The sequence below is a fragment of the Nicotiana tomentosiformis genome, chromosome 1 (assembly GCF_000390325.3).
Source record: "Nicotiana tomentosiformis chromosome 1, ASM39032v3, whole genome shotgun sequence".
In the NCBI taxonomy this organism is placed as follows: Eukaryota; Viridiplantae; Streptophyta; class Magnoliopsida; order Solanales; family Solanaceae; genus Nicotiana; species Nicotiana tomentosiformis.
Window position 1 is genome coordinate 82,009,971 of NC_090812.1, and position 14,848 is coordinate 82,024,818.

At 36.0% G+C, this 14,848-nt stretch overlaps 2 protein-coding genes across 4 annotated transcripts; both read right to left on the bottom strand.

Annotated features, from left to right (window-relative positions):
• Positions 1-347: 347 nt before the first annotated feature.
• LOC104118681 (uncharacterized) lies at positions 348-1,200 on the bottom strand. The gene has a single exon (XM_009629984.4). It carries the CDS (start codon positions 1,062-1,064, stop codon positions 597-599), a length of 468 nt encoding a protein of 155 aa, XP_009628279.1. The 5' UTR covers positions 1,065-1,200; the 3' UTR covers positions 348-596.
• A 1,378-nt stretch (positions 1,201-2,578) lies between these two features.
• Positions 2,579-11,946, bottom strand: LOC104118680 (probable ubiquitin-conjugating enzyme E2 23). 3 transcript variants are annotated; one of them, XM_009629982.4, is made up of 9 exons: positions 11,777-11,946; positions 8,540-10,654; positions 7,916-8,053; positions 6,778-7,242; positions 5,968-6,037; positions 5,625-5,764; positions 5,194-5,505; positions 3,519-3,814; positions 2,579-2,847 (listed from the first exon to the last, which is right to left on the bottom strand). In XM_009629982.4, the coding sequence occupies exons 2-8, from the start codon at positions 10,652-10,654 to the stop codon at positions 3,566-3,568; spliced, it is 3,489 nt and encodes a 1,162-aa protein (XP_009628277.1). In that variant the 5' UTR covers positions 11,777-11,946; the 3' UTR covers positions 2,579-2,847; positions 3,519-3,565. The 3 variants fall into 3 exon arrangements, with proteins under 3 accessions (XP_009628277.1, XP_018633945.1, XP_009628276.1); XM_018778429.3 differs by having other exon boundaries at positions 2,579-3,076; XM_009629981.4 differs by having other exon boundaries at positions 2,579-2,969; positions 11,777-11,945.
• Positions 11,947-14,848: the final 2,902 nt, after the last annotated feature.

Genomic DNA, 14,848 nt, shown 5'->3' on the forward strand with positions numbered 1-14,848 from the left:
GAGAATCTCAAAGCTTGAGGTCTTATCTATTGAACCAGATCTTGCAGAATAACTCAGGACTGTCCCCTTCTATACATAATACATTAGAGATGGAAGAACCTGAACTGAAAAAAGGAGCTCGAACAAGGACATTTCTAGACACTATGAGTAACTAATTTGGAATAGGATGCAACAAGAACTTAACTCCGTAAGAGGCATCTTCTTTAAAATCAAATAGAAAACATCACACTCAGATTTCTGTAGTAATGTTCATGATACGACTGCCACAAAATCATTGTATGCTAGGGCAAGATCTGTTTCTATGCAGTACTGCAAATATAGCGAAAACATGATTAATTCAATTGAGATTCGAGCAAAGTCAATTGCATATATCTATGAGTATTTCTCCTTAGATAGTTAAGGGAATACATCTCCAACAATCCAATACCAAATTTTTAGGACAGCTAAAAATCTCCCAAGTACCCTCTAACAGATAATTGATCACCCCTTTTACTAACATGTAACAGTGTAAGGGAAATCAAAATACAGTAAAACAGAGAGATTAAACATTATTCAAAAAAACAAAAATTCGTTACATAATAAGAAAAATATATTCATCATACGCTATTGTTGATAATTCTCCGCCTTGCAAGAAACCTAGCGATCGGCGGCGTAAGACCTAGAGTTATCGGAACCCTAACAGGGAACAGAGCCTTATTGAGAAGCAACGCCACAGCAAGCGCGCCGCCACTTGACGCCGCCAGCTCGGCAGTACGATTCCTCTGCTTTGGAGGCGGCGGCGGCGGCGGCGACACGCCGTCCTGATGAAAGGGTTCTTCAGTAACGAAACCGTCAGCTGAGATCACTTGAGGGTTTTGCGAGGATATTTTAGGAATTTCATCACCTCCTGCGTCTTTTTTGGATAGACCAGGCATGCCGACTTTTTCGAGCATAGATTCAACGTCGACATTGTTTTTGACTGCAACATAAAGGCCAGTAATTGAAGCAGCTGAAACTGAGAAGTGTACGCCCAATGCTACCTTTCCATATTTCTTCAATAGCTCTCTGAATCGGCCTCCTGCCATTGTAACTCTCGCTATAATCTTAGATTTGAGCTAAAAGATGAAGTTGCCGAGTAATATTAGGACTGCTATCGGCTAGAGGTTTTTCTGATTTAGGGTTTTGGGGAGTTCAGCTAAACGAAGTCGTAAAAAGGAGATTTGGGAGACACGTTGGTCCTTTTAGTCCTTGTAATAATTAGTTTATTTTAAATTTTAAATCCGCTTATGTTAAAAACCTGCTAAACTAGACATAAAACAATCCTATAGTAGGAGCAAACATAAATTTAAAATTTATCACATCTATGTTATTGCACGTAGCTCCACTTGCGTCCATGTCTAATTTTCTTGTTGTTGGTATTGTCTGTTTATTGCTTGATTTTCACTTATCTTGAGCCAAGGGTCTTTCGGAAGTAACATCCCAGGTAGGGGTAAGATCTGCGTCGACTTAACCTTCCTCAAACCTCTTTCACTAAGTCTGTTATTGTTGTTCTTGCGGTGTTTATACCAACTCAATAAATATAACACATATTTTCATATACACTTTTTTTACTAAATTTTACATAGTCAATTAATACATATTTACGCTAATTTATAACTTAATCATCGTACATTGGTATGAGTAATTTAATTGTCAAGAGTTCAGCCATTAGCTTGTTTCTTCTTCCTATATCATGAAAAAAGTCACGATGGGAAAGGGATTATAGTCCTTATAACTAGGGGTGTCAATGGACATTCAGAAACTGACTAAACTGTACTGTACTGAACCGATATTTAGTGTAAAATAACCGGCCGAACCGAGCCATTGACACCCATACTTATAACCATTAGGGGAAAAAAGAAATGGCAAATTATAATGTATGGAGCTAATATTTATCTATTTATAAATGATAAATATTATAAAAGCATGAAATCTTGAAGCAAAATGTTATTGACTTTTATACACTTCGATAAGCAAAATTGAATTATATTTCATGTTGGATACAATTATAATTGCTATTAATATTTTAAACTTTGGATGGAGTAATATTCATGACTTTGAATCACTTTCACTTTCCTAGAATTCCAAATTAACCAATACATTGATCAACTATTAGAAAAAGTTACCCGTTAGAATTCTCAAATTAATCAAAACGTTGATCAACTACTCCACAAAGTTATATAATACTGTGTTGATAAAAGATAGCAGAGTACTCAATGGATTAGCCGAGGTCAGCAAAAATGGATTCGAATACTACCTATTGTTTTTAGAAAAAGGATTGTTTGCCTGTGGTAAAACTGAACGATCCCAAGATTACACATTCAAGGACGATGGATCTGTATAATTTACAGAAAGCTGATAATTGGTAAATCTCTATATTGTTCACCTTCAGTCCTTCACTATCATTTGAAGTTCTTCCTTTGCGCAGTATACATTGGCTCAGTGATAAAGTAGCTATTTTTCTACAACAGAAATCATTGAAATGCAAATTAAAAGATAAAGCATTTGTGAAGTGGAAGATGTGGAATCCTTCAAACAATCCTAGATAAGGAAAGACATGTTCTCTGGACTGATTCTATTTCATTATCAGTTATCACGTAAAATAATAGTTTCAAGTGTTACAAGGGAACTTACGACATCCCAAACTGAGCTCGTTCAAGTGATTGCTAGAATAAACAAGATACAAATGCCTCTAGTAACACGCAAAGAATAACACAAACCTGAGCTCGTTCAAGTGAGATACAAATGCCTCTCGTAACAAGCAAAGAATAACACAAACCACGAACAGACTCGTTTTATTTCCATTCCTAACCTTAAGCAATCATCTCTCTGCACTAGAACCACAATAAATCGCCATAAGCTTGAATCTGATGTACAAAAATTCACTGTTCTTATCTCCCTGTCAATTGTTCAGGGGCTGGTACTATATTCTTCTAAGATGAATGGATTAACTGGGCCATGAAAGAAATACACAAGCATTAGATAAAGATAAAGAGAAAAATATCCTTGTTAGCCATCCAATTCTTCATGCCTTGCAAAACCAGCAAAGCAGTATTCACTGAAATTGGAAGTGAAGGTTTACTAAACAAATGACAAGTACAATTTGCCTGTAAAAGAATCATTTTTTAAGAATCAAAGGGTTTTACAGAATTCTCCAAACAGAGAACTTGAGTTAAAACCAACAAAGTCACCAATCATTTAGGGAAACAGATGCAAAAGATTTACTAGTAAACTGCCTCCTCAAATTTGGAGGGGACTACAACAACGATGAAGCTAATAGGCAACAACAGACAAGTAGCTAAAGTCTAAACACAACCTACTCATTCCTAATCACCTGTGTTAGTTAAGGAAATGTTACAGTATAGCAGTAATCCCTGCCTTTTGTCCTATGCAAAAATGACGCTTCCCAGCTTTCAGCCATGGTAACTATCAAGTCATATCCGAAACAAAAAACAAACCATCAAATGCCTTTGACATTCGAAAACGTTTAAAAGGCTGACCTTGCTGGATTGAACAATGATATACACCTAATGCTTCAAGATCTCTGCTACAATTGCTGGAGATGCTTGAACTCCTCGCACTCCACTCCAATTTCATTCAGAGCCAAGAAAAGTTTTGGTACAATCTTAGCCATCATTAGCTTGAAACCAACTGAATTTGAATTAGCACTGTTACTGCTATTGGACGCATCCTTTCTAAGAGAGCCAATAAGGAATCCTTTCATGTACGTGTCACATGCCTTGAGGATGTAATAACCACGCATCCTAAAGTGCTCTCTGATAAGCTCTTCAAAATCCTATTTCAATCAAATATTTTAAAACAAATTATCATCAAATTGATCAGTTAACAAGAATGAATTGTTTTACGGAAAAGGGTCAAATATATCCCCGTATTATCAAAAATTGTTTAAATATATCCTCCGTTTCACTATCAATTCCCTTAACACCCTACCGTTATACTATGAAACATATTTACCCTTAATTTAGACGGAGCGATACGTGGCAGCTCAGGAACGAATGACCCACCCCCAATTTTAAATACCCGGTTCAGATTAAAACTCACCCTTGTTTTTAACCCATTACTCGACCCATTACCCTCCAAATCTCTTTATTTTTTTATTATTCATTTTCTTTTCAACCTTCTCTTTCTTCTTCATCAAAACACCCTATCCCACATTCAACCCAAAATCAGAAAACCAAAAAACATCCATCTTCGGAAATTGGGTTCATCAAATTTTTTTAGTTAAACTTAAGTTACAGTCTTATGAACAGTGTTATGGAAAAAAAGGAAAAAAAGCTTCCAGCAATTTGACGAACGCTAGAAGAAATAGCTGAAATAAATTGACATAGAGTAGTGAACAATTTGGAGTTTTCATAAAAAAGGACAAGCAACGGAGAAAAACCCAATTCCTACTACTGCGATCTGATCTCATACTACTAAGATCTTCATTTCCTACTAAAATCTTATACTCCATTTCCTACTAAGATCTTATTCAAATCATTGTTTCTACTTTCAATCAACGAATTAAGTTGCCAAAAGAGAATCCACTGAAATGGGCTGAGCACCAAAGAAATGACCTGCATTGGGCTGGTTTAGCAGAGAAGCCAGATACATGTTTAATGCAGTATTTGGTGATGTGTTGAGATCAATAGACTGTGATGAAGCAGGGTGAAGAGAAGTCGGGAAAAAAGAAATGAAATAGAGGATACATAAGCTTTCTCTTTGTTTTCTTTAATCAACTTCATACACTGATTTAAATAGTTGTTTCATTTAATCCGAGATGTCTTTCACATACCTTTTCTGAAGGAGTTTTTGTTGGATATTACAAGAAACGGAAAAAGGATAGCAGTAAACATTATTTTTAATAACATTAAAAAAATTCATATTTAATTTTTTTCATTTTCGATTTTTTCATGACTATGCGAAGCGCGGGCAAGTACACTAGTTGGTTTCAAAATTTCAAACAATGACTTTATATCTGATTTCAAACACCTCAAAAACAAAGATGAAATCCAAAATGAAAAATGAACTAGGACGTCAACAATAGATGCCGTAAGGAATGGAGAATGGAGATTATCAGCTAGTGAATCATCTAGGCACATAAAACAAGGCAAAATGGTATGTCAGACTAGCACATATAAAATAGCATACCAAAAATAAGAAGATACCAATTACCTTAGGGGGCCTCCTCATCAGATACATCATTGTCTTACAGTTTAATAAGAAGGTATTTTCGTTGTAGGATAGCGAATTCTTTTCTCCTTCAGCTGTCCCAATCTGCTTGTCATAACCAGCTTCATTGAAATATGGCCTGGAATTCAAAACTAGCCCTTGAAGTGAAACTAGGACTTGAAGTATACTCGACGATGAAGGATCCCAGACCTCATTCCCTCTGCCTGTCCAAGTATTTAAAAGGCTGAGACAAACTTTCCCTTCCTCGTACAAGTTTGGATTTATCCGCCAGCCACCAGAATGATAATATGCTGACTGCAATACAACATAAACATTTGAAAAACAAACTACAGGAATAAAGTCATGAGGCAAAAGGAGATTAAGATGCAAACTATGACCCTCTATTTAAGGAAAGCAACGTTAAGCATGCTTACTGGTGGAACATCAGGGTACTCGGGTGGAAGGTGGAAATCAAAGAAGAATAAACCATCTTGGTAAGGGGTCCCATATGCTCCAACAATCACTGCCCTTAGAAGATCCATGTGATCTTCATAAACACGTACATATATTCCATCTGATGAAATAAGTCTGAACGTTAAAGCTGATTATTTGATAATCGATCCCAACTAGTTTGAGATTGAGGCGTAGTTAATGTATGTGAAAGCTGGTGGTGTAGCTTGAATGTGAAAATAACAATTTCAAAGAACAATTATAGAATATGGAGAGATAAATCATATGATAATATACCTACTTATCAAAAAAAATCTGATAAAATACCTGGCAGGTTATTTTGAAGTATGTTCCAATCTTGTTGAACTTTCTTAAGCCACTTCCTCCCAGCATTATTCTGCACATAAAGATCAACAAGGCTCGGTAGAAGACCTCTTTCAAATTTGAGATGGTAGAACTACTCCTTGAGAGGGACTCGGAGTAAAGGATATTCACCAAGTCACTCATAACTAGCTCACCTTTAGTATTCATGATATGAATTAACCATGACATCATGCAACACCACACTGCCCTCTCCAACCCCACCCCTGACCCAAATAGAAAAGGTGTGTTGTTTCTTTCTAAAACTAGTAGAGAAATGGAGAAAAAGTAGTGTAACACAAGCTATGAACCATCTTGAAAATGGAAAAGAGTGATGGATTAAGAGCCCGTTTGGACATAAGATTTTTTTCACTTTTTTTGGAAAAAATTTCACTTTTTTTCGAAATCAATGTTTGGCCATAAAATTTTCAATTTTCACTTGAAGATGAATTTTGGAATTTTTCGAAAATTTGAAAAACTCCAAAAAGCTGTTTTTCAAAATTTTCACTCAGATCACTCACAAAACTTCAAAAACAACCCAAAATTATATTCATGTCCAAACACAACTCTAATTTTCAAATACCATTTTCACTTGAAAAAAATTTTCACTTTTTTTTGGAATTTTATAATTCTTATGCCCAAACGCCCACTAAGGATTCCTTTAAAGCTTTAAGGGAATGAAGTACTTACAAGTACCAAACTATAGAATAAATTTTCTAAAAACATTAGTCAAGAAGTGGAACAAATTATAAGGAAGAACTCAGAGGCAAGACTAACCTGGCCACTTGCACCAAGAAAATGATGATCATAAGGATCTGTGGTGATATCAAAGCGTTTAAAACTATACATTTGGTTATCATGTTGATCTGAGGAATTTCCTATTCCTGGCTTCAAGTTAGCTTCAACGATGTCCAACTCGGTGACTTCCATAGTGTCATGTTCTTCTCCATTTCCTGCAGCAGGTAGCCTTGGAGAATTATCAAGGTCTCCAGACCATGATTCATCACCGGTATATATTCTTGCCAATGCTCCCTCCCTTTCTTCATCTTCACTTCTGGAATCTAAGCTTGAAGAATCAGTCTGTTTGCGGCTCCTAGAAAATATTCCAGAGGCCAGCCTGGTCACAAATCCTAGTGCAGCCAGGGGAATAGCCAGAGCCCCATTCCTTCCTGAAGTTTCAGTGGCCATGGCACTGTCTTCATCTTCAATACTGATGTCCGTAGTATTTGTTGTTCCAAGTTCCTGAAAGAGATCCCGTTATTCATTACATCATGCTAATACAAACATTAATACACCTGTTCTCACACAGCTATTGGCAATAAGTACTATTTTAATTAATCTCCTAATCGACCTTCAAGATAAAATAAGAAAAAATTTCTTCACATCTAATACTTAATTTATATTAGTAAGACTGATGATTACTATCTGACAAGTTGTAAGTTAAGTTGCAGACATATACATCTACTGAAGTTATTTCTGTTTTATCAATGAAAAGATAAAATAAAATAAAAAAATAAAAGAGGATAGAGAAAGAAGACATCTGCATCTACAATAGAGCTCCACCACTTGAAGGGTTACACTTTTTCATGGGATAAGTAACACAACATTCTATTATTAACTGTGCCAGCACCAACAGAGTGCTGGTGATGTGCATACCCTTTGGAGGGTTACTTGCAATTCTCTTTTGATAAATAGTTAAATATGGAAATAGATTATTAGTACCACAATCCTAAAGCAGCCATACTGTGAAGCCTGTACTTATTTTAAAAAGGACAATTTCTCGCATCATCAAGGGTGTATACATTAAGATGATGTAATAGAAATGAACAGGAAACAAGTGATACCGTCAGATCCGATGTTTAAATCAAACAGAACAGATCAGATAACTAATAAAAGCTTTTTTGCAATCACCAACCTCTTCTGCAGTCTCAAGGGTCTCCCTTTCATTATCTTCAATTGTTTCCCAGCTAGCTGCATCATCACCAACTTCACTTCCGCCTGCGATAGACTCATCATCATCACGATCAACAACATAAATTGCTTGTGGCCCAACCTGAAGAAGCCAGAAAGGCAGCATCACAATATGAATTTCTCATGGCAACTGTTATAAGAATGTACTACCACCTTAAAAAAGGAAATATGAAGAAATAAAATAAAGTACACTGTATTCTCTCTTGATGGTTTAATGTTAGTTATCAATGAAATGTGTGCATCCATAAAAATCAGAAAAACAAGTCTGTCAGGAACCATGGTCAAGGATATACGCCAACGTGGTTAGTCCAAGTCCTTTTTTCGCTTTTCCTCGATCTAACTGTGCAGAGAAGTATGAACTGACATATTGGTTTTCCAGTTCCAACAGAAAATACCCGGCCAAAAAGTCAACCACAGAAGAACCAATCACAGACATACAAGTTATAAATGATGATAGAAGAAAAAACATAAAAGGTGAAAGTCTTCTTATTAGCCATGGAGTGATCAAGGGATTACCCTGAACATGCAATTAAAAATTGGAGAAAGAATAACCAATCTTGGAAAGTACCATGGATATCATCCCATCAGCCCACGTGACTTCGATGTCCCCATTTCTGAGGCCAGTGATATTCCCAACCCAAGAGAGATCCGAAAATTCGGAACAAGGATCATCACTTGGAGCGGCTTCTGCTTCATTGCATCTTGAATGTTGTTGCTTGTCTTCTTTGGCTTCAGTTGGAACCAACAAATGTTCTGATTCTTCTGCAGATTTCACCACAGAACCTACTTTTGCTGGTAGAGAAACAGGTAACAAGCGAATAACAACGTCACCGTAACAATAGTCATAGTCAGGATGCCCCTCCAGTTCATATACACTGACTACCTCCTCTTTGTCAAACTCCTTGGGGTCCTCTGCCCTTGTAACTAGCTTTAACCACCTCACATAAGCTGTCCGTTCCTTTGCATTAACACTTTTCACAACCCCAACACGTCTAACATCATTAGGATCATCAGCATCATCAGCAGCTTTCTCTACCACATACTGTTCAGCAACAAATTCATGATCTCCTGGGCTTTCAATAGGGATCAAGGATGTAGATTCCAAACCTTTTTCTATTATTCCATCCTGCCATGCAACGTCAACAGAAGTTCTAGCATTCACAATTAGAAGAGCTCTTTCAAAATTTTCCTCTTTCTTACGAGCCTTTTTATCCCTCCTAATCACAACTTTGCGGATCTTTTTACGATGAAGTGGCCATGACTCTGTGCCTGATTCCTTGGAAACTGACGATGAATTAGCACATGTACTTGACTCTGCAAGGGAATCATGCTCTAAAGTTTCAGAAGTGACATTCTCATTCTCGGAAGATTCCAGATGAATATCCAAAGATTCACTATTCCCGGTTGACTCCTCCAAATTGACAACTTTGGAATCACAATCTGTTAGAGATTGAGAAGATTCTGAAACAGTTTTGGTGGAGTCACAAAGTTGTAATTTCGACAATTGCTTGTCCAAGGCAAGAGATGATGATATGGGAAGTGAAGGAAGAAGACACCAGTCTCCTAGTTGCCAGATTGCATGAGAAAAGCAAGACAACAGTTTCAAGTTTTTTGGGTTTTGTTCTTCAGCTGGAGCAGTGGAGGAATCGGGCCCATGTCCAGCTGATGCAATCCAATAGATGAAAACAGAACCAACAGTAACTTTAGTTACTGTACCTTCTACCCTATTTGCTTTCCACGAGCCCGATAACCACCTGGAGTTCTTGAAAACTGATGATGAGCTTGCATTTACACGCTGACCAGGATAATAAGGAAAATGTCCATCTTCAAGGCCACTCCTACCAACTGGTTTAAGGCGTAAGGGGTCAGCCTTCATAACTTTACAAACAGAACCATCATCAAACATCACAGTGACATTATCAAAAACATCATCAATCCTACCCAACCAAGGGCCAAGGACAACATAATCGCCAACTGTAAAATCTCTAACCCGTTTCAACTCCTTAGATGAGACATTTTTAAAAATAGATCCATCATGCGATAACAAATCAACAGATATATCGATATCAACCACCAGTCCTACTTGACCTGTTGGATCAGAAGCTGCAGCGACATAATCACCATGCAGAAATCCTCTGTCAATAACAACGACATTATCAATACTCTCTGTTGACTCAGACTCATCCATCCACAGGACTCGAACATGGTCTGCAGTAAGAGGACCACTCTTATTGTTACTACAGTCTTTGTTCCCATCAGCAGTTTCCTCAGCATTTTCATTGTTATCCCTATCGCCTTCCGAGTTGGAATCACCATTGTCACCACCACCACCATCATTTTCTTCTTCTTCTTCGTCTCCATCATCCTCATCCTCATCCTCATCCTCATCCTCATCCTCGTCGTCATCATCAGTTAAGCTGCTATCTGAATCTGAGTCACCAGCAACTTCGGTCACAATCCCAATCTTACCATCAGTTTTGCTTTTCACAACATCTTGTCTGTATATATAGGAGACATTCTGTAAGTTCCGGAGTATCTCTTCTGGCCTGCATTCGGATCTAACTTCTGTATCAGAACTTGCCACATTTGCTAAAGATTCACCTTGTATCAAATTGCTACGTTCATTTGCATTTGTGATGGGCTCAGCATTACGGGAAGTATCATGATGTTGGCCAGCTTCCATCTAACAAGCACAGATAAGGATACAATAAGAAATTCATTCAAAAACCCTAGTGCCCGTCCCATAATTTAGACAAATGTCAAGTTTGTGTATGAGACGAAAAGGACTGGACTATACACATATTCTGTTCGTTCATTTGTAATTTTAAAAAAGAATTTTCATTTTATTAACAGGAAAAAACGAACCCCATTCGTAAAAGCAACTTCTCCAAAGTACACTACATTGCAAACTTTCAATGTTCCTCCGACAACAGCATCACTGCATTCTGAAGCTCAAAAGAAGCACAATCACAGTATGAAATGAAACATTGTTTCTATCATAAAATCAATGACTCGACAAGTTATCTAATGTACCTATTGAAAACAAATGATGCTAACCAAATGAACCACCTAGGACAAGCTTCTTCTTTTTTTAATGATGGTAGTGTCCGGGTCAGCTTGTGCCCACCTCGACTAATATATTCCATGGGTACCTGCTATCTCCCACCAACACAGGTATTGGGTAACTTTGCCCACCAAGGCTTGGTCAAATAGGGATTTTGAACCTCAGACCTCATGATTCTCCTTCCACTTCGTTGACCATCAAGCCACACCCTTGGGTGCCCCTAAGGCTAGCTTAGAGCTGTGAAGATGGATTTTAATTTACAGAAGAGACAACCTATACTAGTATTGACTCAAAAAAAACGTTTAGAAATGCCTCTATCAAATGCCCCAATAACAACTAAACAGTTGAACTCAGTTTGAGTTCACCTCACCCTAATTTCCTGATTAAAAAAAGATTCTTATCAAAAATTTCATCTTTTCTCAGATTTCTACATCAGCCAAACACAGCCTCCATCCAAACCCAAGCAAGAAAACAAATCCAGTCATGTAACCCTAGCTTCAAATTACCAGAATGACCCGATCATTACAGAAAATTTCCAATCAGACAGCCAAAAACGAGCTGGAAATGTTCCTTCCTCAAACACACATTTAACCAATAGATTTCCGCATACATCAAAAACAACAAAATCCAACTGAATAAATCGCTAAAAATGTTTAGAGCAAGCAATAAGAATTTCATCTATTTATCCATTCAATTTCAACAACGTCAATGCCTTAGGAATTTGAATATAAACGAACATACCTTCGGAATCGGAGAGTTAGCATATGAGAAAGGACACGAAGCTGGAAGCTATTGCGATTGCATTCGGAAATGAACGGCTATCTCTTCCACGGTCTATTGATCGTGAATGTGTGTGTTTATATGTGTATTTAAATTAAAATGTATATTCTTCAACGTCTGAGGAATGAGCTAAAGCGGTGAAAAGAGCCAAGAACCAAGCCGTGAGGTGAGGGGCAAAATTGTCATTACGTGCCGTATAAGTCTTTTTGATGGTATAGGTCGTCTTTAAATTACTCAATTACCCTCGCCTTTTCTTCTTTTGACAATGACGCTTGTACGTGATTTATTATTTATGTTTATTAATTTTATCTGTTGAAATATTCTAATTATTTATGCTTTCAAATTTTTTTTAATGTCCGCTTAGAATATCGTTCCTGCTGAAAAAGGGATAATACTTTTCTTAATAGATTGGAAGAAGCAAAACAATTTTGTTACGAAATGAATATCCCTCATCAAGTTAAGTATATTATTTGAGGGAAGGGGTAATCAAAAAAAATTTCTCTTTTTTTTTTTATTGGTTCAAGGTTCGCATATGTTTGTTGATTTCTTATTGATTCACATCTAAGTTTGTTATCGATGTAATAAGTAATTTTTATATATTTTTGCGATATCAAAATTATGTATTGGTATAATGCATAAGATTCATACAAAAAATAAGCACTTTTTATGAACATTAGATATTGTGTATTTGAGTTTTTAATTAAGACAAGAAAAAAGATTTACTAACTTTGCATAAAACAAAATTAGAGTCTTTTATGAAAAAAATTATAACGAAAGGACGAAAATCATATTTTTCAATAACTAATAAAATGACATAATAAAAGGAAAGATAGTTCCAAGAATAGCAAAGTTATTATCATAAGGGTGATTAATTGATTACATACACGTAAAGGAGGAATCTAGTAAAAATAATACCTATTACGAAATTAATATATAAAACGTAAAAAATACAATTAATTTAACAGGAATTAAACAACAATAACTAAAAAGCGTGAGAGGTGGCTTCGTTGCCTAATTTGCCAAAAATAATTTTCATTTACTTTGCTCCAAAATAATTTTCATTTACTGACTTATTGGGAGACCACTCATTTGAGCAAAAATTTGTTCACGTTGACTTCAAAAGGCCAAAATAGGAAACTGTAAAAACACTTTTGTAGGGGGAGTTGATATGTGCATAAAAATTGCAAGAAAGAAGAATATAGTACTAGGCTAATAGCAGTCTTATCATTGTGATATGACGTGAATTTAGTACTTTTTAAAATTTTTAAAAAAAAAAGGCAAAATAGCTTATGAAACGCTTAACTTCAACTTTTTTGTCCTTTAATTTTCAAAACATTTCGTGTACATACTCGTAGGCAATTAAAATTTTATTGAATTTAAATTCATAAGAAATTTGGATTTAATCTCAATTAAATATATTTTAGGTTAAATAAATATAATGGGCTAATATAATTGAATTAATTATATAAGCCCAATACATATGGGTTAAATAAATATGTCCAAACCTATTAGGCTAGCCCATTTAATTGGGCTACAAGGAATGAACCCATTTCACTAAGTCCAATATGTCATCTTCCTATAAGCCCGATTTGGTGCCACGTGTCAAATGACGTGGCACGCCAAGTCAAGCGGAAGAGCCAACAGGATCATGCCACGTGTCAAAATGACAAGGCATGCTAAGTCACATTAAAAGGCCAATGAAATCGCGCCACGTGTGCATGTGACATGTTCTGACCAATCAAATGCGGTCATGTCACACTTCAATTTGATTGGTCGGAAAGAGTTTGTTCTTATCATAACTACTCCCTTCCACAACTATAAATAGGGGTCTTCATAACCCAGAAAAGACACCAAAAGTTATAATAAGAAGCAAGAGAGAGCTCGTGGATCAAACACTGCAAATTCCTCCACCAGTTTCAAGCTCCAAACAATCAAGTTCAAGTTCAAGAAATCAAGTTCAAGTTCAAGAACGAAGAAAAAATCAAGTTCAAGCTCAAGAAGGAAGAACAAATCAAGGTCAAGTTCAAGCAACCAAACTAAAGCTCAAGAACAAGATCATCGTTCGTGGCGACAACTACATATTCAAGATCAAGCTCAAAGGCCCTTGAATTTATTTACTATTGAAAAGAAGAATCGAATGATTCATAGATATTGTACACTCAAATATTTGAAATAAAATACTACGATTGTTACAATGTTTTTCGCCCTGATTTTATTTTCTCACGCAATTTATTGTCTACACTACTATCTTTCTTTGTTGTTTAAAATAACAAAAACTTATAGGGTTATTAGATACTTATAAACGAGAGTATTAAGAATATAAAATATTTTTTTATACTGTTTAAGCAGAAAAAGGTCACAAGATCCCGGATATTTGAGGCGAAGAATTAATTTTTAGAAGGTTCACAATGTTTGAATGTGGAACTTCTCTGATTTTGACGTTAACATTAAGAGAAAATCGTAAAAGACATTAGAATTTAATGAATAAGCTGGAAAAATAAATAATTTTAGCGTACTGGTACATCTAGAGCTGTCAAAACGGGTCAGTTCAGCCCAACTCGACCCAAGTCTCGTGGGCTTTTAAATTTGTTGGACTAGGATGGGCCGGCTCGCCATTGAATGGGCCTTAAAATGGCCATAACAACCCAGCCCTAAGAGGGTCGCGGGTTAAGGCGGGCCGGCCCTTCAATTTTTTTTAGAAAAAAAAATTTCTTTAAATTCTTAAATATTTTTTCGTGACATAGTCGATTAATCATGTAAATAACTTCTGATTGATTAGAGCGTATAAAAAACTTAATATTTGACGAGAAATCTCGTAATTGAAATGTAAATTCTGTATATCTCTAGCTCTTCTGTTTTAAAGTTACATGAATATTTTCTTAATACTTTTCTTTCATTTTCCTCATATTCAGGGATTGATTCAATAAGTTTATATGCTGAGGTTTTTTAATTTAGGATTAACATCATTTGCTGATTTCATCATTATAGTCCATCAAAATTTTAGAATTCATGAAATTTGCTAGTGGTCAATTT

Excerpts from the sequence above, each read along its gene's own strand:
- LOC104118681 (XM_009629984.4), bottom strand. The coding sequence starts at position 1,064 with ATGGCAGGAGGCCGATTCAGAGAGCTATTGAAGAAATATGGAAAGGTA.
- LOC104118680 (XM_009629982.4), bottom strand. The coding sequence starts at position 10,654 with ATGGAAGCTGGCCAACATCATGATACTTCCCGTAATGCTGAGCCCATC. Across the intron at positions 8,054-8,539 it reads CTGATGGGATGATATCCATG|GTTGGGCCACAAGCAATTTA; the intron begins GTACTTTCCAAG and ends TGGCTTCTTCAG. Across the intron at positions 7,243-7,915 it reads CCCTTGAGACTGCAGAAGAG|GAACTTGGAACAACAAATAC; the intron begins GTTGGTGATTGC and ends GATCTCTTTCAG.